Raw genomic sequence first — 26745 nt, forward strand, 5'->3', positions numbered from 1 at the left:
TTGTACTGCAGGTACCCAGACCCAGATTTGGGATGGGAAAGCTGGCATGACAGAGACATCTTTCTGGGGGTGGTGAAACTTCTTATTCGATGAACTGGTGTTTGCCACTGCAACATCCAGAACAGAAACTATAGTGTAAGTCACGAAGTGTAGTAGGAACAGAAGATTGGTGACACTTCTCTAGTATAATGCTTTTGTGCTTTAAGTGCATAAGGAGTGGAGACTGCAGGCTGAATTATGGAGGGTAGCCATGTCATAGGATCGGATTTTGTACTGCAGCCTTTGTCTGCTGGGAAGTGACAAAGTAAATCAGTGATTATTAACAATGTTGCTTTTCACCTACACGTCTAAGCCCTGGTCCTCTTTGCCTTCTGGATGGAGTTTACATGATCTCTGTTTATTGGTATACGTGTTTTCTGAATGGACTGGTTTCCCACTTCATAAAGAAATATTGTGCAGAGTAATTTACTATTATGAGTTATTCCTGAATTTCTATTATAGAGTTTTTTCTCTCTGGGGTGCCCTTGTAAAGGATTATTTCACTCAGTGGAATGCATGTAGTAAACAAAATTTAAGAAACAACCGATTACAAATTATCTTCATTGGCATGTAATTATTTTCTGCAGATTTAAGTATTTTGTTTGAAAACTGTAACCAAAAGGAAGTACCTTATTTATTGCTTGAAAACTGATTTCATAGATATTCCAGGGCTACTAACTCTTATGACAATTCGCACTTTACTAGTGCTATCCCTACCTCCTTTGCTTACCAATCTATCCTGGAGTATAATTGTGGCTACCCACCGAATCATCTAGGTAATACTTAAAGGAAGACAGTAAATTACACTGCTTAACATGCAGGGGAAGTATATTCATGGGACTTAGGAGATTCAGGGTTATAAACCTGTCCCACCACTATGTTTTATTTATCTGTTGGTGAAAATGTAGTACCCTGGTTCTAGCATTGGTGAAAACAGAAGCATAGCATAGCGAAGTGGGCAAATGTTAGGGGGTACATTCATCCAATCCCAATTGTTGTTTAATACATCTTTTCTTTTAAAAGTCTAGTATTGCATTTGCAGTCAAACCTGAGTACTGTCACCCTCCCTGCATGGTCAAAACTATAGCAACTGCTTGCTACACTTTAAAACATTTATTTCTTTTAAGTTAATCCTGAGCTCTCTAGCACTCCTTGCAGAGTATAAACTGTAGCAACTGCTTGCTACATTGTAGCAAGTAATTTGCTACAGTTTAAAAGAAAAAAATATATATTTTATAAACGAGAACCTGGGTGCTGTAATGCTCTGTGCAGGGTACAAGTTGTAACAACTGTTTGCTGCATTTGTAGCAAGCAGTTTGCTACAATTTAAATCAAAAGAAGAGAAAGGAGGAGAGTCGGGCAGGGTGCAGAAAGGGATCCGATTGGCTCCTTGGTCAGAAGGGAGGGGACATATATATGACCTGCTGACTGATGTGCCAATAGAAGGAGTGGACTTTGTTTTCTCTTCACTTGTACAGCTGAGGGGGTGGGACACAACTTTGTGGACTGGCACAGGGTGCTACTTGAACCAGTTATGCCTCTGGGTGGAGATCTTGGACTTGCATCGATACAGGAAGTCCAGGACAAGTGGGTCTCTAAGTGTCCAGTAAGTGAGACAGATCTCCCATCAAAAGTCTGTAAGTCTTTGATCATTTCCTTTACCTCAATGAAGCCTCACTATTACATGAAACACCAATTTTTTTTAACTAATTTGCTACGTTTCAGTTCAAATTAGTTAGTTTAGTGTTAATTGCCTTGTTCTTTTCCAAAGGCAAATTACATTGTCACTTCACCAGTCTAAGTAGCCTGATATTTGTCATTTTAGACAGCCTGACTACCTAATGAAGCACATGCCAAATTTTGAAGTAGAGCAAAGATGATTATTTTTGTTGACAAACATTGCCTATTTTCTTTCTTGCTTGGCTATGAGAAGTGAGACAATAATTTGATTATTCACTTATGTCATGACATCGCATGTTAAAATTTGTTTAAGCTCAAAACCCTTATTCTGTAGTTGCTCGTTCAGTGTCCAGATTCCCTCCATATGTAACTGAAAACTATTACTTGCTCACTCTTTCATACTCAGTCACTCAGTGTCATTCACTGTCACACATTCTATGCTAGTCCCACTCTACTGCAATCACTCCTTCATTTACTCATTCATTTGTACTTGGTTACTACCCAACTGCTAGCCACACCAAGTCACTCACTCACTCACTCACTCACTCACTCACTCACTCACTCACTCACTCACTCACTCACTCACTCACTCACTCACTCATATTGAGCAACTCTCACCTTCACTCACTCTCATTTACCCCAGTCACTCACTCACATTTACACCAGTCACTCACTCACATGCACACTTTTACTCAGTCTCAACCACTCACTCATTCACAGTCAGTAGTTCACTACCTTTTACTCACTATCAGCCAATCTTAGTCACTCACATTCACTCATTCTCACTCACTGTGTCACTCATTCACTTTCAGCCATACCCGCACTCACTTTTACTTGCTGTCCATCACTTTCAGTCACTCTCACACTCATCACCCATTCACATTCAGTAATTCCAGTCGCTTTCACTCACTGTCAGTCACTGCCAGTCATCTACTCACTGTCAGTCATTTACAATCACTTACTCACACTCATTAATTCATACTCATTCACTTTCACTCAGCCTCAGCCCCTCACTCATTCATATTCAGTAACTAACTTACTTTCACTCACTGTCAGTCATTTCTAGTTGCTCTCATGCACTCAGTTGCTCACCAATTCCTGCTCAATAACGCGGTCATTTTCACTCACTGCATTTATCTGTTTTAATTAGTTTTTAAGTAGGAAGTAGAAGGAAGGTAAGTAACGTTTTCAGGACTGTGCATAATGGATGCTGATAGGACCAAAACCAAGCATACACCCTTGAAGCTTGAGATATAAAATGCTGTGTATCACTGTCCCTCCTGTTCGAAACCCTGTTGTGTAAGTTAACCATACAAAACATTTTCCTTAATTTATGATTATAATCAAAACTATTATTTTTTTTAAACCATATGCATAAATATATACTTTACAAAAAAAATGAAAGCACACTGTAGTGTTCATATCATTCCATCATAACTAAAAAAGAGAGTTTGACTCACTATTTGTCACCAGGCCCCAATCTCCTACACGGTCACACCCACACATAAAGGAGCAGAAGGTACTCAGTGTTGGGTTGTAAAGGTATGTTTCCATGACCATTTCTCCAAAACAAGGGGTAGTGGGGTCTCAAGAAAAGTGGAAAAGAAGGGTTGATTCTCAGCTACTTTTCAGGAGAAGATTAGTGCAAAATATAATGGAAGAACAAACAAGAGTCACACAGAGCATGGCTGTACAGTATTATTTTTAAATGCAAAAAGTCTTGGTAGGAAGAGGTGGAAAGTATAGACATTCCTGCTATCACAGAAACACTTCCAGTGACAGCAAGGACTGGCACTTGAAGGTGTAGGGGTATATGTTGTTTAGGAATGACCAAGATGCCAAGATGAAGGGAATATAGGGACAGTGATGACCTGTATGATGAACAGCATAAAGTTTAGTTCAGAAAGGAGGAGGAGGAGGCAGCTCAGAATTTAGGACAAGTACCCTACGGCAAAGAAATGGAGGAGGAATGGTCATGATGAATATATATATATATAATATATATGTGTGTGTGTATATACATACATATACACACACACACACACACACACACACACACACACACACACTCACACTCTGTATTGTTACCCAGACATGTCAAGGAACGTGGATGAGAAACAAACTAAGGTAGAATACGGGATTGGGATTGAAGAAAGATACACTCAAAACTGATGCAAGTCTATCAGAAGACTGAGAAATCCAGGGTTCCATGGAAGAGCGGGACAGTGAACTGACCATGATTGTCTCAAGTCTACTGGTACACAATCATATAAGAAAGGAAAAAATTCTGGATGTAGTTCCAGTTCTAATCACAGCAGAATGGGTCAGGGACATCCAGGTGAAGGTACCATTAGCCAATAGTAAAGTGCATTTGTGTGGTTTAAGGAAGACGTTTATGAAGTCATAAACAGACACTGTGGTGAGTGATTTCAAGTGGTGGGTCATGCTGAACTGAGAAATATAGTAAGACGTGACTTTGGGGACTAGAGGAGAACTGGAGGACAAACTCTGTGAAAGGATCAAGGATGGAGTACTTGGAACTGTGGAAAAGAGGAAGAAGCAGGAAAAGTGCAAGGCCAGTGTGATGCATAGGAATGAGAGGTTAGAGATTAGGGTACAAGTGAGTATGAGATGTGGAACAGAGTCATAAAGCTAGAAGAAAAGCAGTACAAGGATGCAAGCAGAAAGGTGACAAAAGAAGGTAAGGCAGCAGAGGTGCAGGCAGAAAAGGAGTTACAAAGGGACAAGTGTGGGGACAAAGCTTGTTTTACTATGTTTCAGAAAGGACCAAGATCGGGACAGACTATGCCAGACTATGAGGGATTACAGAAAGTTGGGAAGAAGCAGAGACACAAAGGAAATGGATGGAAGATGTCATAGATACCTCTCAACTGTCTGGATTTTAGCAGAATGTCCAGATTGTTGCTTCATATTTTTGATCTATTCCTATAAAAGTTGTGGTTTTCTGACAAATAATTGAGAATTGAAGTCACTAAATAATGACAAACATTTGAATTTCATGCTTCATGCAGCATGAAGTTATGGGAAAGAGTAGTGGAAGCTAGGTTAAGGGAGGTGATGATTAGTGATCAGCAGTATGGTTTCATGCCAGGAAAGAGCACTACAGATGCGATGTTTGCTCTGAGAGTGTTGATGGAGAAGTACAGAGAAGTTCAGAAGGAGTTGCATTGTGTCTTTGTGGATTTAGAGAAAGCATATGACAGGGTGCCTAGAGAGGAGTTGTGGTATTGTATGAGGAAGTCGGGAGTGTCAGAGAAGTATGTAAGAGTGGTACAAGATATGTACGAGGGTAGTGTGACAGCGGTGAGGTCTGCAGTGGGAGTGACGGATGCGTTTAAGGCGGAGGTGGGATTACATCAAGGATCAGCTCTGAGCCCTTTCTTATTTGCAATGGTGATGGACAGGTTGATAGACGAGATCAGACTGGAGTCCCCATGGACTATGATGTTTGCAGATGACATTGTGATCTGTAGTGAGAGTAGGGAACAGGTGGAGGAGACCCTGGAGAGGTGGAGATATGCTCTAGAGAGAAGAGGAATGAAGGTCAGCAGGACTAAGGCAGAATATATGTGTGTGAATAAGAGGAAGGATAGAGGAATGGTGAGGTTGCAGGGAGTAGAGGTAGCGAAGGTGAATGAGTTTAAGTACATGGGATCAACAGTTCAGAGTAATGGTGAGTGTGGAAGAGAGGTGAAGAAGAGAGTACAGGCAGGATGGAGTGGGTGGAGAAGAGTGTCAGGAGTAATTTGTGACAGACGAGTACCAGTAAGAGTGAAAGGGAAGGTCTACAAGAGGGTAGTGAGACCAGCTATGTTATACGGGTTGGAGACAAGTGGCATTGACGAAAAGGCAGGAGTCCGAGCTTGACGTGGCAGAGTTGAAGATGTTAAGATTTGCACTGGGTGTGACGAGGATGGACAGGATTAGGAATAAGTATATTAGAGGGTCAGCCCAGGTTGGAAGGTTTGGAGACAAAGCCAGAGAGGCAAGATTACATTGGTTTGGACATGTGCTGAGGAGGGATGCAGAGTATATTGGGAAAATATGCTAAGGATGAAGCTGCCAGGTAACAGGAAAAGAGGAAGGCCTAAGATAAGGTTTATGGATGCGGTGAGAGAGGATATGCAGGTGGTTGGTGTGACAGAGCAAGATGCAGAGGACAGGAGGAAATGAAAACAGTTGATCTGCTGTGGCGACCCCTAATGGGAGCAGCCGAAAGAAGAAGAAAGAACTCTTCAAAAATACATAGCAATTCTACACCTGTTACTCTATCAACTTTCTAAGTATGTAAAAGCAATATTTAAAAATTGTCGCTATTTGGGGTCTTTGTCCCCCCATTTCCATTTGACTTTGTCCAGAATTTTTTATACAAAGAGGTTGAGAAGTATGATGTGCTAAGGCAGAGGTAGGACAGAGGGAGGTTAATATTGGATGGGGTATCCTAATAGAGAGGGAAGAGATGGATGGGAAATTAGCTGCCCTAAAGAGGCATGATGCACAAGGACCAGATGAGCTGATTCTTACGGTTCTCAAGAGCCAATGTGCTGGTAAATCCAAGATAAAGATTTTAAACAAATCACTGACAAATGCAGAAATGCATAATAAATGAAAGATAACAGTAGTACCTTTGTAAATTTGTATGGTGTGAGCAGGAAAAGTTGGGGGAAATGTGCCAACATTAGCTTAAGTGTAGTGTCTGTAGATAATCCTGAGGGAAATGTTGGCTGTTTACCTAAAAGAAAACACCTCCAGAAGAACCCAAATGGGTTAATAGCCAAAAGACATAGTTGAATCTGATCCAGTTTTATCACTGAGTTACATAAGGGCTTGACAGGGAAGCACTGGTATGTGTCTTCAACCTGAACTTCACTAAGGCTTTTGACCTGGTCTCAGTCAGGAAGTTGGGGGGGTGGGATAGAGACTTAGGAATTGGACTGCGGTATGTTTGGCATATAGGACTGTTGTGACAGAGGCAGTATCTGGAACAAGTGAAGTGGTTACTGGAATAGTACAGGAGTCTGTCCTAGGTCTAGTACTATTTAGGGTGTTTGATATGTCTGAGAGAACAGGGAGTAGAAAAGAGGATCTGTCTCTTTGCTGATAATAAAAAGACTGTAGCTTATCTACATTGCAGTGAAGAGGACAACTGCTCTATGTGCAAGGTGTCAGGAGGTGCAACTGGCACCTCGGAAGAGTTGCAGATCAGGCACAAATGCAATACCTGCATGCATTTGTTCATCCAAGGCTTATATTGTGACTGCCTAAATAAATTTGTTTAGACAGTCAGTAACTGCAGCAAGGACTGAATAGAAGCTCCTTGTAAAGTTTTGTAGTATTATAGAGGGCATTTGTTGCCCTCAGTTTATGAAAGATCTTTGTTTTCCTCAACTTTGAGTTGAAGGGGATGCCAGCCTGGGAACTGCCCAGAGTGCCATCAATTAAGTTAGCCATGAGTCTGCACAAAGATAGCAACAACAGTGGAGGAAACTTAAGAAAAACTTGTAAAGGCTGATAATGGGTGCAAAGAAGGTGACAACTGAGGAGGACTATAAACAATTGCAAATAGCTTCTTTGTGGTCCCAGAATCCCTGGTATAAAGTAATAGCTGGGAAAGTGGAAATTTATTTTACTTATTTTATGTTACATTTGTTTACCTGGTAAGTCCGGCTGGACAGAGCTGTCCATTTTTAGTGGAGGCCCGGGGAGAAAAGATCCAGAGCAATTGCTAACATACTATACTTAAGATATTTGCATGAGCATGGTGGTTTAGAGATATAGTTATAAAATATAGCAGATAACATATGATTGCATAAGGTATTTACATAAGCATAGTGGTTAAGACATGCAATTAAAAGTATAGCAGGTAGTAACATATAATTGTTGTTCATACAGTATGTTTAGTAGAGATAATCTTGATGTACTGAAGATAAGACAAGAAAGGAAAAACTAAAAAATAGCCAGAAAATCTTGATGTAATGAAGATGAGAAGAAAGGAAAAACTAAAAGTTCTAGTCAGTTTGTCAAAGGAGGAGAATATAGACAAGTTCATGTGAAGTTCATTGACATTTTAAGGAAAAGCTTTCCAGCTTAGTCTAGAGGAGAGTTAGTTGGTATAGATGGGACAGTGGGGAGTACGTGGCAGTGAGCTGGTAAGTAATGTGTGATATATAATACATCTTTGGGAGTTTTAAAGAGGAGGTTGGATAGTGGGTAGGGGAAAGGAGTTAGAATATGTCAGCCAGGTGCTTATAAGTAGCGTGTGATATAGTGCATAGAGGAGGTCTTAAGGAGTTGGGGGTATTAGAGGGGGAAATATGTCAGCCAGGTGCTAAGCTGTTACAAGTAAGTATGTGTAAATATGATGCATCAGGTGCATCTGTTTTAAAGGAGAGTTTTGGATGGTGGGTAGGGGAAAGGAGTTAGAATATGTCAGCCAGGTGCTAGCAGTTTTTACAAATAGCGTGTGATATATATAGAGTGCATCTGGGGGGTTTTTAAGGAAGGTGATAGTGGGTAGGGGAAAGGAGTTAGAATACGTCAGCCAGGTGCTAGGCAGTTACAAGTAGCGATGTGATAATATATAGTGCATCTGGGGGAGTTTTAAAGAGGAGGTTGGATAGTGGGTAGGGGAAAGGAGTTAGAATATGTCAGCCAGTTGCTAGGTAGTTGCATGTAATGTGTGGTAATATATAGGGCATATGTGGGAGTTTTAAAGAGGAGGTTGGATAGTGGGTAGGGGAAAGGTGTTAGAATATGTTAGCCAGGTGCTAGGCAGTTACAAGTAACGTGTGATAATATATAGTGCATCTGGGGGAGTTTTAAAGAGGAGGTTGGATAGTGGGTAGGGGAAAGGAGTTAGAATATGTCAGCCAGTTGCTAGGTAGTTGCATGTAATGTGTGGTAATATATAGGGCATATGTGGGAGTTTTAAAGAGGAGGTTGGATAGTGGGTAGGGGAAAGGTGTTAGAATATGTTAGCCAGGTGCTAGGCAGTTACAAGTAACGTGTGATAATATATAGTGCATCTGGGGGAGTTTTAAAGAGGAGGTTGGATAGTGGGTAGGGGAAAGGTGTTAGAATATGTCAGCCAGGTGCTAGGCAGTCACAAGTAATGTGTGATAATATATAGTGCATCTGTGGGAGTGTTAAAGAGGAGGTTGGATAGTGGGTAGGGGAAAGGTGTTAGAATATGTCAGCCAGGTGCTAGGCAGTCACAAGTAACGTGTGATAATATATAGTGCATCTGTGGGAGTGTTAAAGAGGAGGTTGGATAGTGGGTAGGGGAAAGGAGTTAGAATATGTCAGCCTGGTGCTAGGCAGTTACAAGTAACGTGTGATAATATATAGTGCATCTGTGGGAGTGTTAAGGAGGAGGTTGGATAGTGGGTAGGGGAAAGGAGTTAGAATGTCAGCCAGGTGCTAGGCAGTTACAAGTAACGTGTGATAATATATAGTGCATCTGTGGGAGTTTTAAAGAGGAGGTTGGATAGTGGGCAGGGGAAAGGAGTTAGAATATGTCAGCCAGGTGCTAGGCAGTTACAAGTAACGTGTGTTCCTTTATAGTGCATCTGTGGGAGTTTTAAAGAGGTTGGATAGTGGGTAGGGGAAAGGAGTTAGAATATGTCAGCCAGGTACTAGGCAGTTACAAGTACCGTGTGATAATATATAGTGCATCTGTGGGAGTTTTAAAGAGGAGGTTGGATAGTGGGTAGGGGAACGGAGTTAGAATATGTCAGCCAGGTGCTAGGCAGTTACAAGTAACGTGTGATAATATATAGTGCATCTGTGGGAGTTTTAAAGAGGAGGTTGGATAGTGGGTAGGGGAACGGAGTTAGAATATGTCAGCCAGGTGCTAGGCAGTTACAAGTAACGTGTGATAATATATAGTGCATCTGTGGGAATTTTAAAGAGGTTGGATAGTGGGTATGGGAAAGGAGTTAGAATATGTCAGCCAGATGCTAGGCAATTACATGTCCAGGAGTTGTTTAGGTGGGAAATAAGCTGTTTTTTGAAGATGGTTTTATTAAGTTGCACCCTGATTTGTAGTGGTAGGGAGTTCCAAGTCTTGGCAGTGTTGCTAGAATACAGGGAGTCACCAGAGCTGTAATGGCTTTTGGAGATTGCGATTAGTGCCTTGTTAGTGGATCTAAGTTCTCTGTTATTGGAGAAGGGTGATCAGGTCTTGTAAGGCTGGACTTTTGTCAGGTTGGTACAGTATTGGTGAGCTAGAAGAAGCTGGTTTAGAGCTAAGGTGTTAGGGAGTTCAAGCCAGGAAAGCTGTTGTAGGGCTTGACAGTGGTGGGTGCAGTAGGAGGAGTTTTTGGCAAATTTTGCAATTTGTTGTGCCATACTGATAGCTTGTTTAAGTCACTCTTGTTTAGATTAATTAGGACAGGAGAAGCATACAGTAAGGTAGAGAGAAGATGGGTACGAGCTAGAGTAACTTTACTATTGCTGGTCAAGAAGTTTTTTATATCTGTAAAGAGTACAAAGTTTTTTTGTTGACTTTGGTTATTGTATGAGCTATGTGTTTGTCAAATTTCATATTATTGTCAACAATGACCCCTAGTAATTTGGGTTGTGTGATGGGGGAGATAGGAGTATTATCTGATGCAGAAATAGAGAAAGGGGGAGTATGTACAGCTACTTTGGAAGGATGGAAGAGCATAAGTTGGATCTTTTTGGGATTTAGGAGTAGCTGGAGTTTGTTAGCCAGGTTTTGATGGATATAAAAGCTTCTTGGGTCTTGATGTGAAGTTGTTGGAGGGTGGGGGCAGAATAGATTAAGGTGAAGTTGTCAGCGTATTGAACCAGGTATGCTAGAGGGGTGGCTTTGTGAAGATTTGTAAATATAGTGAAAAGTAGGGATCCTAGGATTGATCCTAGTTTTACAAGAAGTAGGGGGGAAAGGGAGTTTTTCCACTGAACAGCTTGTTGGCATTGGGAGAGGTAGTCTTGAAACCATAATAGAGTGGGGGCAGTTAGTTTTAATTCTGAGAGTAATGTTAGAAGTTTTGTATGGGAGACTGTATGAAATGCCTTTGATAAGTCTAGGAAAACTGCAGACATTAGTTGTCCATTGTTGCATTGCATATTTACTAGGTTACTAAAATGTATGAGTGCAGTGGTAGTGCTATGATTGGGAAGGAATCCATGTTGAGTTTTGGCAAGAAAAGTGTTGGAGAGGAGATGCGCTAGGATCTGGGCTTGGATAGATTTTTACAGTATTTTAGCCAGTGGGGAAAGTATAGCTATAGGGTGGTAGTTTGTTAGGTCAGTGGAGGTTCCCCCTTTGTGTATTGGTATAATGTAGAAGATTTTCCAGAGAAGTGGTAGTAACATGAAGAAAATGATCTGGGGCAGTTTTTTACACCTGGAAGGACCCCGGGAGCAGGGTGGGAAGATTGCTGCAAGTGTAAACAGAATTCTGGAGTGTATCTTCAAGGGTTAGTGTTTTATAAACAAAGTAGTAAATCTTCTGTGCTATCAAGCCCTCGTCAGTCCTTGAATATTGCATGCATTTTTAGGTCATAAAGAAAAATAAAAAGGGCAAAGGACATCAGACTGCTAGAAGGAATCCAAAGCCACTACAAGGATATGGTGAGCTGAGGGAATTGAGCATGTGCAGAGACTAGAATAACTGAATTTTCTCATCGGGGTGGGAAAAGGTAAGGAACATAATACTGGTGCACAAGATCATGTTGGGAAGATGAAAAGGGATTCTGAATAAAAAGGATGGGAGATTGATTCACAGACAGCAGATTATACAGATGCACTACTTCCTGGATCTGTGAAAGATCTTTTTTCACAGAGAGGATGGTGGAGCCAGGTAATGGTGGAGAGTGATCTGATGGAGATATTCAGTAGTGCATGAGGTAGCTGGAAATAGGGTGCAAGGAAAAGTGGGACGAAGGACAGGTAGATTATTAAATGCACTTAAAAGGCATTATCGGCTATAATGATTAAGTTCTGCTGCTGTTGTACAAATGAACTGTGATTATAACGTAAAGGGCAGAAATAATGGCCAAGTAAAATGCAGTGTTTCAATAAAACTGTAGTACTTCAAAGAGGGAGGCATTTTGAAGTTGTTTGGGATGAGCTTTCATCTCGTATGCCTCCTCAAAATTTATTTAAGCACCATTTTTTGAGAACTTTTGCAAAATTCAGCACCAGAAAATTCTTAAGTTTGACTAAGAGCTGGAGAACCCTAGATGTTACTACAAATGAAGGATATTGGTCTTTCACTGCAGTGGTCTTCTCTGGATGGAAATGGCGAGAGGGGCTTTAAATTAGGTTTGGAGACAGTGCTTAACTTTTTATACTGTTTGCAGTTTTAGTCTTTGAGAACTTTTCAATCATAGTGCTATTTTCACTAGATCTCTGCATACTCTCAAACTCTGACCATTAAAAATTACAGCAGAGGATCAGAAATAGTACTTTTTCCACAATATAAGTTCTACCTATATTAGGCCCTATATAGTTAGCGATAGGGAATCTTTTTTATAGCTTGATTTCTTTACTTAAGAAGGTATGTCCGCATAACCTGGTCTGACTTTGAGGAGAACTGGTAAACATAGGAGGAACAAGGTTAAAAATTAAAGCCAGAATCATAGCATTATGTCTAAATCATAGCAGTTGAGAGGGATGGACCCCAATGTCATTGTTCCAAACCCCAATAGTTAACACTGATGAGCAATCCCAGAAAATGTTATGTATATCTGGTATATGGGTAACCAGTTGCACTAAGGCAAAGTCTTTTTTCTTTTTTTTTTTTTAATTAACTACAGCAGCCTCTGGGCAATTTGTCTAAATTTTGTTGCTCATTATTGGTCTACTGAGAAATACTTTTGACTCCAGATGAGCTTTATGCCCCCCAATTTTCCACTGCCGAATTCCCAGAAGAAATGCCCAAAGAAAAAGGCACGATTTTCCCCAGATTCCCAAACTTTAAATATACAGAATGTTGCATGTTGTGATCCCTAATATAACATAAATGGCTGAATTATTTATTTCACTATGCAATTTATTTATTGCACCATGTGAACTATATTTAAATGGTGCAAGATTCTTCCACTAAAACTTAGACAGGCAAAGATATGCTGTGGGGCATTAAGCTGCAATTTATACAATTTTTTTACCCTTTCAGATGGGGCTCTAATTATGTTATTAGGCCACATATCGGGATCTTTGTTATTTTAGACACTGCTTTTCAGGCTTTATCTATGAATGATCCAGACATAATCACTCCAAGAAACACTGATTGATCATAACTGATTAACAGAAACGATTTAGATTATGACCTTTCCCCACAGATGGAATAAAGCTTTTTTTTGCCCCATTACACCCCTATACCCCCAAACAGTTAGATGTGTGTGTGTGCATGTGTGTGTGTGTGCGTGTGCACACGTGTGAACTTTAGAGTAGTACAAAAGTAAATAAAAGGAAGAACTGTCAAAATAGTGCATAGTGGTCTCAGTACCTCTCAACTGTCCAGATTTTCACAGAATGTCCAGACTTTTGCCTCATTTTGGTCTATTCCTCATAAAATCTGTGGCTTTCAGGTAAGTCATTGAGGACTGAAGTCACTAAATAATGACAGACGAGATTCAGACTTCATACCTTTCAGAAAATGCATGCTAATACAAAAGCTGTTTTTCTATCAACTTTCTAAGTTTATGAGGGCAATATTTAAATATTGTCCCTATTTTTGGGCCTTTGTCTCCCTATTATTTTTGACATTATCCAGACTTCCTGTGCTAAAAAGTTGAGGTATAGGTTTCGGACAACTGGCAATCCCCATATCACATTGAAGAGCAGCCATGACAAGAAAGGAATTGACCAGTTGAGATCAGGCCATACTCATCATGCTGATGTAGGACTTCTGTTTGAGACATCACAGCAAATCTGGACACCCATCAGTGTTGCCGCATTTGTTAAATGAGCAGCTGCTATAACAGAGTATTTTACATTCATTTTAGCATTCTTGGCAGATTGTTTTATATGGTAACATAAATCAAGCACTGGTGATTGGCTTGCAGCTAAACAGGGTACATGTCTTACACCGGGATATTTCTCAGGATCTTCCAGGTCTAACAACGTTGGAGTATTGACAGCAAAGTTACTATCTGTCACAGTACTGCTATATAACACACACAGGCACACACAAGAATCAGATCATGGTCAAATGGGCTCCTATGCAGTGTAATGGATCAGAGCCCCCTCACAGCAGCAACCCCCCTCCACTATTCCAATGTCTCATTACTTGGCTTTTTCTCCCCAGTTAACATAAACACTGTTCAAGCTTGTCATTGTGCATACTGTTTAATTCTACAATGATTAGAGATATTTAAAACTTTTATTTCAAATATTGTAGCATAAACACTGATAGCCATTTGCTAAGTAAAACAATATAGTCTCAAAATTAAAACAGATTTAGCATGAACAGTAAGCTTCTCTGCCCTTCAAACTCACATTCATTGAAATAACATTGAAACTCACATTCAAAGAAGATGTATCTGGTCAGTGGTGGATTGTTTACCTTTGGATTGTTTTCAAACCATAGGCCCCTTGCACACATTTTTAGGACCATGCATGCATCCACATGTTCTTTGATGCACCTTCCTTATTGTATTAAATTATATTCCTTGTATAATCATCCTGATTGTATTAAATTATATTCCTTGTATAATACAGTGCCATGTTAGAGTATGTTTTAAATTTGTAGGTTTGAACATTTTTCCAGTAAGCAATGAAACAAAAGGTATGGCCAAATGAAGACAAAAATACTCATTATAGAACATTTCAACCACAAAAGGCTACCCAAATGTCAGTTATTACAATCCACCAGTATCGGTCAATATGTATGATTTCCGCAGAAGAAAACGTCATCTGAATAATTCCATATTATAGAGCTCTGTAACTAATGATGAGGTTGCTGCTGGCAAACAACTTTACATTTCACTGTGTTTCACGTACAAATTCAGTGTCTGCTGCTCTTGAAGAATAAACTGCTCATGTTACATAAAAAATTGGTAAGCTGGTGTAATACAATAGGGAATGGCTGTCAAACCAGCAACAGGTTCATAGCTATTAGGTATCTCATCCAAAGGAGGACACACTCAGGAGTGCAGCACCCCCATCCCCCTTTAAAAGGGGCACTACACTATCAGCACTCCATCTACATGGTGTGGGAGTATAAATAGCCTTTTGCACCAAAACCAAGTGTGCCACCTGTAGTGCTACTAACTCTGCTTTTAAAGTTTATAGCACAAGCACTGATGACGGCCATGTGCTTACTTATTGAAAACAGACTATGTATATGAGTAGATGGGAAGCAAGGTAGCCTTTTTTATATATCTTTGTCTGCCTATCTGTCTAGGAGGCCAACATTATAGCCTTGGTTTACAAATTCTCATTTCAAGGAATGTTCATGCAAAAATACCAGGCTTCTTCAAACTACTGATGTCTTTTCATTTGTTTTGTCTTTCAGATTCCTTTGAACTCTACTAAGGGTAGGTACCCGACTTGTTATGCTGTTCAATAAAACATAATTTTTAGAGTTTCAAATGTAATTCAACCTGCACTGCAGAATGAGTAGCCATACAGTAGATTCTCAAGTGGAATTCTCTATTTTTCCAATGCACTGGAAAATCATGATTCAAAAATCTCATCTTCTGTGTCTCTCTGATACGTACAAGGTATAAAAATATCTGCCTAGGAAGGAACTGGACTTGGAAGTATTGTTAGATGCTGGAGATAAAATTAAGCCCTGGTTTTAACCATTTATGTACATTTCCTTTGTATTCCAAATGTAATCCTCTGACGAAAGTGTTCAAAGGCAAACAGTGCTGATGTCTCAGAATTCTGTCAACCTGGAAATGTGTTCTCAGCATTGCATGTGTGCAGTCTTTGCTGCTATGGGTAAGATGAACACAGTCGAGTTTTACTCACAATGTTTGAGTTCTTTATCATCTATTGTCATGTCCTGCCATGTGTGTGTTCTCCTCCAGATCTTCAGAACTATTGATTTACCTGAATCTTCTTTAGTACTGCCAGATGGGGGAGATCAGTGGTTTTATAGATCCAATAATGGCTGCTTTGGAAGGAAGACCCTTTTCTTGTGCTTCATTTTATTTTCCTCCCTTAAATTAGAACAGCAGTAGTCTGCATAACCTGTGTGAGACACATGGCTTTGTTGACTGCTTTTTTCCTAATAGCAGTGCAATATTTCTATACTAAGTATTTCTTCTAAGCTGAACTGCCATGGTCACACTGAACTTAAGTTGCAATGGAACACAAAAACTAAACAGCATTTGACAGCTAAAAAGCTTCTTTTGTGTGTTAACTAGGTTAGTACACTGCTGCTACTTAGAATTTTTTAATTACAACTAGAGTTACAATTGCAAGAGAAAGGCTAACTAAATAATTTACTTTAGCCAGTCAACCAGCATGCGTGAGAGGAAACTTAATCAGCAGAACAAATACAAATTACATACATATGGAGCAAGCACGCAGATTATACACAAATAGTGATTTGAAGTCAGGATTGAACTCTGGACTGTGAAGCTTTAAGTCTGTAATTAGTCACCTTGCTGTCCTTACTGGTCTATAAGTGTTCCTGCATGCACTTCATGTCCTAAGTAAGTACAGAAGATAGATCATTTCCCAAGCATCTCTCTAGTCCATAAATGAACTAAATAGTAACAATAGAAAATCAACACAAGCTGAATAAATATATTCTGAAGACCAAGACTGACAACAGGAACATAGTACTGGCTGAACTAAGCCAACAGTTGTGTCCAAACAAACAAACAATACACATTACGAAAGAAAGCGAGAGTCAGAGCAAGAGGTGAAATATCTTGTCACACTCAGGCAAAAATGTGTGTATATATATATATATATATATATATATATATATATATATATATATATATATATAGATATATATATATATATATAGATATATATGTATATCCAGTGAGTGAACCTGGTCAAAGTCTCTGGAAAATGAACTTAGAAAAATACAGTGGGGAGTCCAACCAGAGAAAACAAAGGTAATGTCTTGCTGACTTGCTCACATATATCATAGTCTAAAGTTTGGAACGCAGAGGTAACACAGTGAAAGAAATTCCAGTAGAAAGAAGTTCAACTGACTTCCCCCAGTGAATAGTAATTTACTTTTTAGGAAATGCTCATGGTTTGGTTTCTAGGGCTTTTGGATATAATTATTCATAAAAATCAATGTATAAGTTTTTTAATTTGTTTTTATGTGGTCGTGTGTTTATGTATGTGTATACATGGCTTGGTATATGTCTCCGTCTCCATTTTGTAAACATCATGCGTGATTGTTTTTGATGGTCATATGTACTTTTGTGGCATGCAAGTGTTCGTGTTTGTCCCTGATGTGCTTCTCTGTTCTCTATGCATAGATGTTCATATTCATACCAGCCCAGGCAAAGCACGAGTGGAGTCAGAGCTGATGAAGACAGGTGAGTCTCCATATGGCATAGGCTGTTCCACTCAAAATGTCCTCCCCCACAACAATAGCCTTACTCTTCCACATTTCAAACCACCAGTGTATACTGGCATACATCATGTTGTATCATACGTTAGGAGGTATTTTTCTGTAGAACTGTAGTTTCTAGCTGTAGATTTCCTCCAAGGGTTTTCAGACTAATTTCAAATGTTAAGAATTATTATGAGGTCTCCAACTATAACCAATCTATAGTATACAGAGCATGGAGCACTGCAATTCCGGTCCAAAATGGGAGGACTGAAAGCTTGTTAAACACTTTTCTGACATTAGAAAGGTGTTAACACATTTTTAAGCCCTACTAAGCACTGTTAGCATCAGGTCTTGTGCTTGGGAGTGACATCAGTAGTGATTGGCAAAGAGCAGTGGCAGAAGGTGAAATACTTCACCCTGCCACACTTATAAAGAAAGTGTGTGTCAGAATGGTGTGCCTAAATGATTTTAAAGCAGTGCATTCTACAGAGGTACATATTGTTTCTGCCTACTTTGTGTTTGATAGCATTAAAGTGTTGCACTAGTTTTCAAAGACTTTGAAAGCCAGTAAAACACAATAAAATACATCACACTCCTATACTTTCTTAATCCTTTGTAAGGTGTTGAACTTTATCTCTCAATGTACTACCAGTTACTGAAAAAAAAGAAAGGGAAAAGTATAGGAGCACAAAGTATTTCTCCAGCTTTCAAAGCCTTTGAAAGTCAGTCAAACACCTTAATGCTGTTGCAGTCCTCAAGTCCCCTCTAAAAAAATAAACAGCTTTAAAAACTGTTAGACGTTTTATTTTGCCACAGTTTTTGCTTATAAGGGAGACAAGGGAAAGTAACAGCTTTTAAATATGTTTTACCTTCTGCTATAGCTTTTGCTGGCCATCAAACTCTCTCTTGTTAATCCCCAGCATGAACCCCAAGTTTAAAAGCACATAAGGGTGCTTAACAAAACGTTAAGTACCTTACGGGCATATTTTCCCATAGGCTCATTTCATGCCATAGAATGGTGGAGACCTGACTACAATCCAGCCAGTGCAGTCTCATTTTGACCCAATCCTAGATGCACACGCTGAAGAAGGAGAGCAACAAAAGGGTGATACCTACTTCACTGTCTCAGGGGGAGGTTAAATGCCATGTCACGGGGTATGTTTCTGGCTAATGCATCTTTGGTGGAGAATGGGGATATAGTGAGAGCCATCTACTAAAGTGTTGCTATATTACTTGCAAAGATAGTGGTGACCCATGCTGCACCTATTGCGTGCACACCCCTGAAGCACTCACATGCCATGTAAAGAGTATTATGGGATACTGTAGTGGCCAATGGCAAAACTGATGTTGCCAGTCTGGGAATGATTAGGCAGAGATTTAGTTGGTCAACTTAATGATCAACATTTGCGGTGGGATGGAGCAAAATACTTTCTTTATGCCTTCTGGGGTTTTTTTGTTTTGTTTTTTTAGTCTGACCAGAGTTTTTTTTTTTTTTGATCATTTGAAGCTAAATGGATTTCTTAACAACAAATGTATGTCACTTTTCTAAGCACTAAATGGAATGGGACAGTTAATCGACAATCTGTTGAAGAGTCGCTGACTTCTATACTATTGAAATAAGCATCAACCTGTTCAGAAGTAAGCTTTCAACCTCAGTTATTGATATTTCTATGACCATTTGAGGTATGGGATGGTGATATATTTTTTTAGAAGAAACAGCCAAGGGAGCAACATGAGTTTTTAAAAAATTGGCCAAGTGATACTTGAAAAATTGTTATTTTTGGAAGGCTAGTACAAACCTGGCTACATATGGCAGTAATTGTCCAGAAAGTTAGAAGATCCGCTATGGAAACAGAAGTGTACTTATTACCTGTTTCCATGGAAATTAGAACAAGAAGAATCCCTTTCCCACCATGTGTACCCAGTAGAGGTAAAAGACCAGTGCTTCTTACAGAGTTTCCTTGCAACTCTCTATGTACTGTATATACTGTAGATCTGTATTAGGGATGACAGGACCTGTAAAGCCCCATTGAGGTCCAAGACAGTAGGTGACAGTAACCCATGTCACAGATCTTGGTGCTGATGCCTGGTTACTCTCTGTTCTTAAAAAAACTGTCATAGTTGCAGATGGTAAGTAAAAGAATGGATGTGCTTGTAGTGATACCTTGAAAGAACCAGTAAAGATAATAGCTAATGATTGCAGAAGGTCCTTCTGGGAAGAGGCCAGGAAATGTCTTTTCTGGTTTCTGCCACTTTGTGGATTGCAGTACCATGGGTGTTGAAATATGTGAAGACCCAGTTTAGAAGAAATCAGAAGAAAAAAACTAGAGATAATGAACCAGGGAAAATTCAGAGACACAAAGATGCATTTCCCTAAGACAATCCTCCAACAAGCGAGCTGACCTTTGACATGTGTTCATAGAGGAGGTCGTCGTCAGTGCAATGATTTGGGACATTAATCTTTTCATTTCGCTTTCATGCTTGCAAAGCAAATATGTACATACCTCTCAACCTGCAGACATCAGAACAAGGACAAAAGCCCTTGAAAAAATAGGAACAAACTGCTAAAATCTGGAATCCAGTTAGCATGTCATTTGAATCCCAAATAGCACATCAGTCTTCCCTCTTCCAGTAAGAATGTGGTGTACCATTCAAACAAGTTTAAATGACAAAAGAGCAATGAAAGGATGGAAGATATAAGCACAGTATCATAGAGACAGTATATTTAGATAAAGTGTATCACAAAGTTCTACTACACAAGGTCATTTTGTTTTGGTTCAGAAAAAGGGAGTTGAAAGATGTCTCCTCTTCAAGTTATTGTTGCTGCTAATATGTTGGTCACATAGAGTGATTTTCTGTCTATTAGCTTCAAAAATCATATGTGATGTGGTGGACTCAGAAAATTGTGTAAAGAGGTAAATCAAATTTGATAATGGGGAAATACCTCAAGAAATAGGAATATTCTAAACCAGACCTGAAAATAGGAACTTTACTCCAAACTAGGGACAGTTAAAAGGTCTTTATGTGAGAATGATGTTACCAATAAATATTTATTACCAGCTACCAATCCTTTTATTATTGTTAATTTTATACCGACAGACAGTAACACAGGGTCTGAATAAATTGCTAGCAGACAGAAACAGAGGATTCAGTTTGGGTAATCATGGCATAGCTCACTGCTTTAGCCAACTAAGCCATACAGGCTTATAGATCTACAAACTACAACCAGAAAGAAGCTGGAGAAGGTGTGAGACTGCCTCTTAAAATCAACACTCCTTTGGTCTCTCAGCATCCTAATTCTAATGCAGTTTAGTACAAGAAATGTTTTGACTGTTTATAAAATGGCATGCATCCGTTTCAGTGTGTTATCTGATAGACAATCCTTATACCATGCAGTGTGACTGCCTACCTGCACTGCTAAGCCATGCAAGGCAGCTATTTTTGTAGTCACCAGTTTCTACTGTTTCTTTACTAATTCTTTGCTGATATTTGTTTCATAACCTCAGATAATTGAGTTGTACGGAATTATTTCAAGAGATTTGCTGCCTAGCTTCCTTGCCTACTGTGACATTTGCAAAGTGTCTGTCTGGTCCTCTTTGTAGTGTAAATTTGGGAACATGGTCAGGAAGTTCTAGGGATCGACAGGAAGGAAAGGGTGATGTGTCTCTGCTGTCCTTTCCATTGGAGATGGAAAGGGATTTATGCAGATGCTTGCCAGCTTAGTACTATCATATACAGGTAGAATATGGAAGAGAAGGTTATAGTAAGCAGGAAAGGATAACTGACAGCCTGCAAAAACTACTATACCTGTCACACTGCTTTATTCCCTTCTCTCATCATTCCCAGGCCTGTATCTAACAGGCAGACATAAGATTCTGTCTCATGGCGGCTTCTGATAACCTAGAATTCCTCTTTGTGAATAGGTTTGTCAAGACTGTCTGGAAATCCACAAGAGATGTGTATAATTACGGTGTTTTGGAAGTAAACAGTGTCTTCAGGTAAAAGGGGAACTGGAGACATTAAAGCAGAAGAATAAATTTATATTTTGCTAATTTAAATTGCATTTGTGCTTTAAGCTGCAATAATAATATAAGTGCTGCAAGATATATAACAACCTCAAATTGAGGGTTGTTCCCAAAGCCAAAGAGAAATTATTCTCTAACGTGTGCCACACTTCTGATTAAATTAAATGTCTCCTGCTATCTCTGTAATCTGTTTTGGTTGCTTAAGCACTTGATAGCCAGTTACCCCATCCTAAAAATCTCCTGTGTACATGACAGCATCTATTACACTGCTAGAGACTGTTTACTGTCTGTTTTCCTTTGCCCTTTACAAACTGCCTACAGCCATGGCACTCCCAGCCCCAGTGACTAATACTGGAAGCACTAAAGTTAGGAACAATAGGAGTAGAAAGTAGCAGATGATGAGCTGTAAGGTACACAGCTGGGGACAAACAAAAAAATTAAAGAAATCCATTTCAGACTATTGGGTATTCCTTACATGTCTCTATTATGGTGTCATTAATGCAGAAAGCAAAGTACAGTGCAGAATGATTTATATGTAGGAAAGCATTGCTGTTTCTTGAAGAAAATATATTTAATATCCATACCTTTCTTAATACTAAACAGTTCCTTCATCATTTTAAGTGTCCAATAGAGGACACATCATTGCTGTGAAGCCTAGTACAGTAGCTCAACTTTTGTTTAAAACCGTGAAGCAGTACCCCTCAAATCGTTTTTAACTTTGACAAAAGTATATTAGTGGCATAGCAGAAAGCCAATATGAGATTACACACTTTGGAATTATAGACGGACATGGTCTAGAAAAGCTTGAGTGGTTGCATAGCACATAAAGGGCATTTGTCACCACAGGAAAAATGCCACTGCCCTGCATTAATCCCAGAATCTTTATATTTGTTCTCTTTATCAACACCAGTGTAAGCCCTTATTGTAGGTGTATGCACCCCCAATTCTACTCCAAACAATAATAATACAATTAAGATTATATAACTGTACAGATTTTTATACAATACCATTTCAGAAAATTCCCTTCAAATAAAGAGTACACTAAAATGTTGTTTATAAAATGTATGTACTAGGAAGTAGTACAGAGAGCCGTAAACAGGACATGTAATCAAACAAATGCATTCCATGACTGTTAAAGCACTGATAGAAAAAATGCTTCCTTCCTGTTATGTTTAACCACAGTAAAGGAAGGGAAACTTTAGAACTGTGTTTGGGAAGATGGCCACAGGACAGGACAGTCCCTGGATACAGTTCTTTTCTTATTTGTTTTTTTTTCCCTGAACTTTGAAGACAGCATAGAAGAACCACAATAGAGTATGTAAGGCATTTAGTGAGCATGCTCAGTTGTACGCATCAACCTAAATGTAGTGTAAACTATTTAATCTTTATGTAAATGCAACAGAATACTCTGCTATGTTTTCATTTTATTTATTTAATTGGCCATACGGGCATACTGGCCCAGAAAGGCCCTTTTTCAGCTCTAATCTAATTATAAAATTAAACTAAAAGTATAATTTAATACTGAAACTTGTATTCTAACAGCAGACTAATGAGTCACATTAATTGTCAGACTGGAATGTGACAATACATCACAAATGTAATGCAGTTCCTGGCAGAAGTGTAAAACCTGATCTTGTGAATCCTGGCACCTAACAAAACTGTGTTTCAAACAAGTAACAGCAAATTATGCAGTTCAGTGTTGAACCCTATAACATTTTTTGCATGGGACAAATTCTGATGTGGGGGCATGTGTTTCCCAATATCCCTGATACTTATATATACTAAGTCAGGTGAACCATAACTTGGAGCGGGAGGTACCTCATCTTTACATTTAGTATGTCCCCCCCACACACACACACACACACACACACAAACATGCATTTGTCCCTTTTCTTCCATATTTATTAACTGGGAAAGACTTCTGGACAGAATTTATAATGACAACCTGGGAGCACTATCTGGTTAAGTGCCTTACTTAGAGTGGAATATGACCAAACCATGTACCTTTGCATAAATTAAGCAGTTTGTTAGCAATGACCCTTAATCCTCTGCAATAACTTTAAATTTGCTATTCCTAGAAACTTTTAATTTGCTATTCCAAGGAATGAGTTAAGTCAGAATTTCAACAGGTGCCCAACTAAGGCATACAAGCATGCAGATAAATGATAGTAAATGGGAAACCTAGTAACTATACCAGCCAGTGGCCATAACAATTTGCACAAAAGCAATGGTGTCCTGTGTAAGAAATAAATAAATAAATAAATAGGTTTATACTAGGCTAACTGGCCTTACTCTTCATGAAGCTATGCCAGCCACCATCCCTATCCCTCTCTAGACTCAAACCCTGCACCTTGTGTTTGTAAGGCAAACACCTTAACCATTAGGCCATCCTCCCAACATATATGAATCTCATTATCATGACCAAGAATGCAGTACCATGCTACAAGTAAGCAAGTGCCAAGGTAGCATCTTTATTTATTACATTTGTTGACCGAGTATGTCCGACTAGGCCAGTGAAAAATGACAAGCAGGTAGAAGACCCTTTGTAAATTAGTCTTACCTTCTGACTAAGTGAACATTTTCAGTGTCAACCATCAAAATCATGAGCCCTAGTCACAAAATGTTAACTTATCATAAAAATTGACAAAATGGAAGGTAGTCACCAACAAACTACTTTTCTGCCCAACCTTTGAAGAAATGTTAGCCGACCGTTGATCACTCAAAGCCCAGCTTGGGGCATACAACTCTTCAATAAAGTTCTGAAGATTTGGAACCCTAACCACTATCTTTATACCACTTTCCTTGAATTGTTCCACAGTTACAGCATATGGTGCCCTAAAGCTTTGGAAGCTGTCCTTTTGACCAGTCCTTGGCAGGATATGGTCCATATATCTTGGCCTACTGCAACAGGGATGTAATGATGAACATGGAAGGCTACCAGTGTTTGTGAGCAAGGTATTCAACAGTTCTAGTGAGCACATAAAAAAGACCTTCCCTTTAGATTAAGGAGCATTGTGGGATTAGAGGTGACTGTGATGATGCAATAGTAATTATCACCTCTTTCAAATAGTTTGATGTATATGCCACCCTTTACTAAATCTGTGGAGCTAAACAAAATCAACAGAAGAAAATAATATCGCAGCATATGATGAGGGTCACAGTCTTGCAGTGAAAGACAGAAGCAATTTTTACACTATAAGGTAGCAATGTATCCATAAGTGTGTCAGGAGTTAACTAAAGTCTACAGCAAAAACGAAAAAAAAAGTCAGTGAGGTACAACAGTGTTATGGCAAAAATATGGTAAATCAAGTAATGCCAGTAACAGCAGTGCAAAGTACTCCATCTGTGGTGTTATAAAGCAGTATTAGTGTTAACTGTTCTTGTCTGAAAACTCCTTTAGGAGAGCATTCCTAAGTCAATGTCTCTCATTCTGTAAAGCAGGAAATGGATCCTAGAATAACATCCAGTGACCTCATAAAATGAAACCAGAAAAAGCATGGGATATGTAAAAAGGTATAGCTAGAAGATTGACCATTAGATGCGTTAGATGGGTAGTCACCTCAATTAACTGTGTAAATATTTTTATAGACAGAATGTTGAACCCTTAAAACCAACTGTCTGTGTCTTTGTTGGGTCTTGATTCCACAGAGGCCTTCAAGAGAGATATGGAAAAGCTGCAACGGGTTGGGCAGTCCATGGTAGGAGGCTTAAGCAGAGTAGACAAAGTATCTTCTTCTGATATCACATTTTGTAATGCTGCTATGACCTCATATGCATCTTACACTGCATTAAGTGACATGGAAAATACTTGGTCCACATAAGATCAGCATTACTGAAGTAGATTTTATTTGAGACAGTCTGCTCACAGAACTATTAACGATTCCCTCTTGGCACTGAAAAGCCTTCTTCTTACTCTTTAGTACTTATCCGCTATGCATTTTGTACAGCAGGTTAAAAGTCAAGCTTGTTCTAATGTTGAGGGGAAGGAATCCTTAGCAGAGCCTGTCATTAATTCTCCCTTCATGTTTCTGTCTCAGCAATGTATTCAGTGGAGATCACAGTGGAGAAGCACAGAGTCACAGGGGAGACTAAGGTCCTATCCACCACAACACTGCTGCCACAGGACCTGTCTCAGCAGGGGGTCAAGGTGTACGAGGATGAAACAAAAGGTAAATCAGTTATGATGATTTCCCCCAGTGTGCTGTAATGTGGCTGCATGAAAAGAAAGTCTTGCTTTGCTGTGACAAAAACACAGGGGTTGGGTATGATTATTAAGGTGGCATCTGCCTTGTACTCAACTTTGATGCTTCCTGTGTTGCATTGCTGGGTTCTTATGCCTGCTAAAAGAATATCTCCTGCACAGCATTCCCTCTAACTGCTATCCTTTGCAATGCCTTGATGCTAAACCAGTTGTATAGCTATTGGCTTTCTCAGTCCCATTTTATTTCCTGGTGCTGCTCACTCTATTGCTGTTTTACTGCTGAAAGGGATTGTGGTGGGCTTAGTATTGCTTCCTTTACCAGGCATGTTGTCCAGCTGTTGATTTCGGCCACTCTGGATGCTTTGCTGAGTACGCACTAAAGTATTCTGTATGTGTTACTTAACAATGTCTGAAACCACCTATAACCCACCATTATTTTTCATATCCCATGTCAGTGTCATTTGTGCTGTAAATAACATGCGTAAAAACTGTCTTTTTCACAATGGTGGTGTGTGCGTGTGCATGCGTGTATGTGTGCCTGTGTGTGTGTGTGTGCGTGCCTGTGTGTGTGTATGTGCATGCATGTGTGTGCCTGCGTGTAAGTGTGACACCATTCTTCACTTATGACAGTTTCTGTTCCAATTTTACTGTCACAATGTCAATTTCAAAGTTTCCAGGACCTTTTTAATGTTGCTCAGATATAATGTGCAAAGCATTTACAGACTCCATTTTGTGGAGGAGTGTATGTGCAGTAGGTAATCATCCTGTCTTAAAAGTGATTGGCTGCAGCACATTTGCAATAAGGGTACCTGCACTTGCGGGGCGTATATCTTCAGAAATCTAACATGGCACTTAGCTAGAGAATTCCTAACTTGCCACGGTGTGCATTAAATAAGGACATAAACCATGAGCAAGTTAAAAAAATGTATAAGAATTTTCTGTACAAATTTCACAGAGAGCAACACTGCAGAAGTACAGTTTCCCAAGCTTGGAATGCCAGGAGTTAGACTTTATTATCAAGAGAGTTTTAGCAAACTTGGCTGCCACTCCAGCATGCAGACATTGGTTATTACTTCTTTATTCTCCTAGTTCTGTTATTTGCTGCTGGTAACAGATGCAGTTTGTTGCCATGGAAACAGTTCCAACATCACCTAAAAAGAAGTATGAATTCAATGCAGGAAAAGTAACATGGTTAGATGGAATCCAACTGGCACATGGAGTAGGATTCAGTAATATATTTAGTACTTAGTAATGGAGATGCATGTAAATGT

The 26745-nt window shown here is 39.4% G+C and overlaps 1 protein-coding gene across 5 annotated transcripts in view; it reads left to right on the plus strand.

Moving 5' to 3' along the window:
• PALM (paralemmin) overlaps positions 1–26745 on the plus strand; it is a 610021-nt gene that overhangs the window by 578490 nt on the left and 4786 nt on the right. For 3 of the 5 annotated variants that reach the window (XM_044053759.1, XM_044053760.1, XM_044053761.1), the window contains exons 6-8: positions 15230–15251; positions 17172–17231; positions 25311–25442. In XM_044053759.1, coding sequence (XP_043909694.1) covers positions 15230–15251; positions 17172–17231; positions 25311–25442 — 214 coding nt within the window. The remainder of the gene's footprint in view (positions 1–15229; positions 15252–17171; positions 17232–25310; positions 25443–26745) is intronic. The other 2 variants (XM_044053762.1, XM_044053763.1) reach the window with 2 other exon arrangements.

This window comes from Protopterus annectens, chromosome 13.part0, assembly GCF_019279795.1.
Source record: "Protopterus annectens isolate FY-2018-M chromosome 13.part0, PAN1.0, whole genome shotgun sequence".
In the NCBI taxonomy this organism is placed as follows: Eukaryota; Metazoa; Chordata; order Ceratodontiformes; family Protopteridae; genus Protopterus; species Protopterus annectens.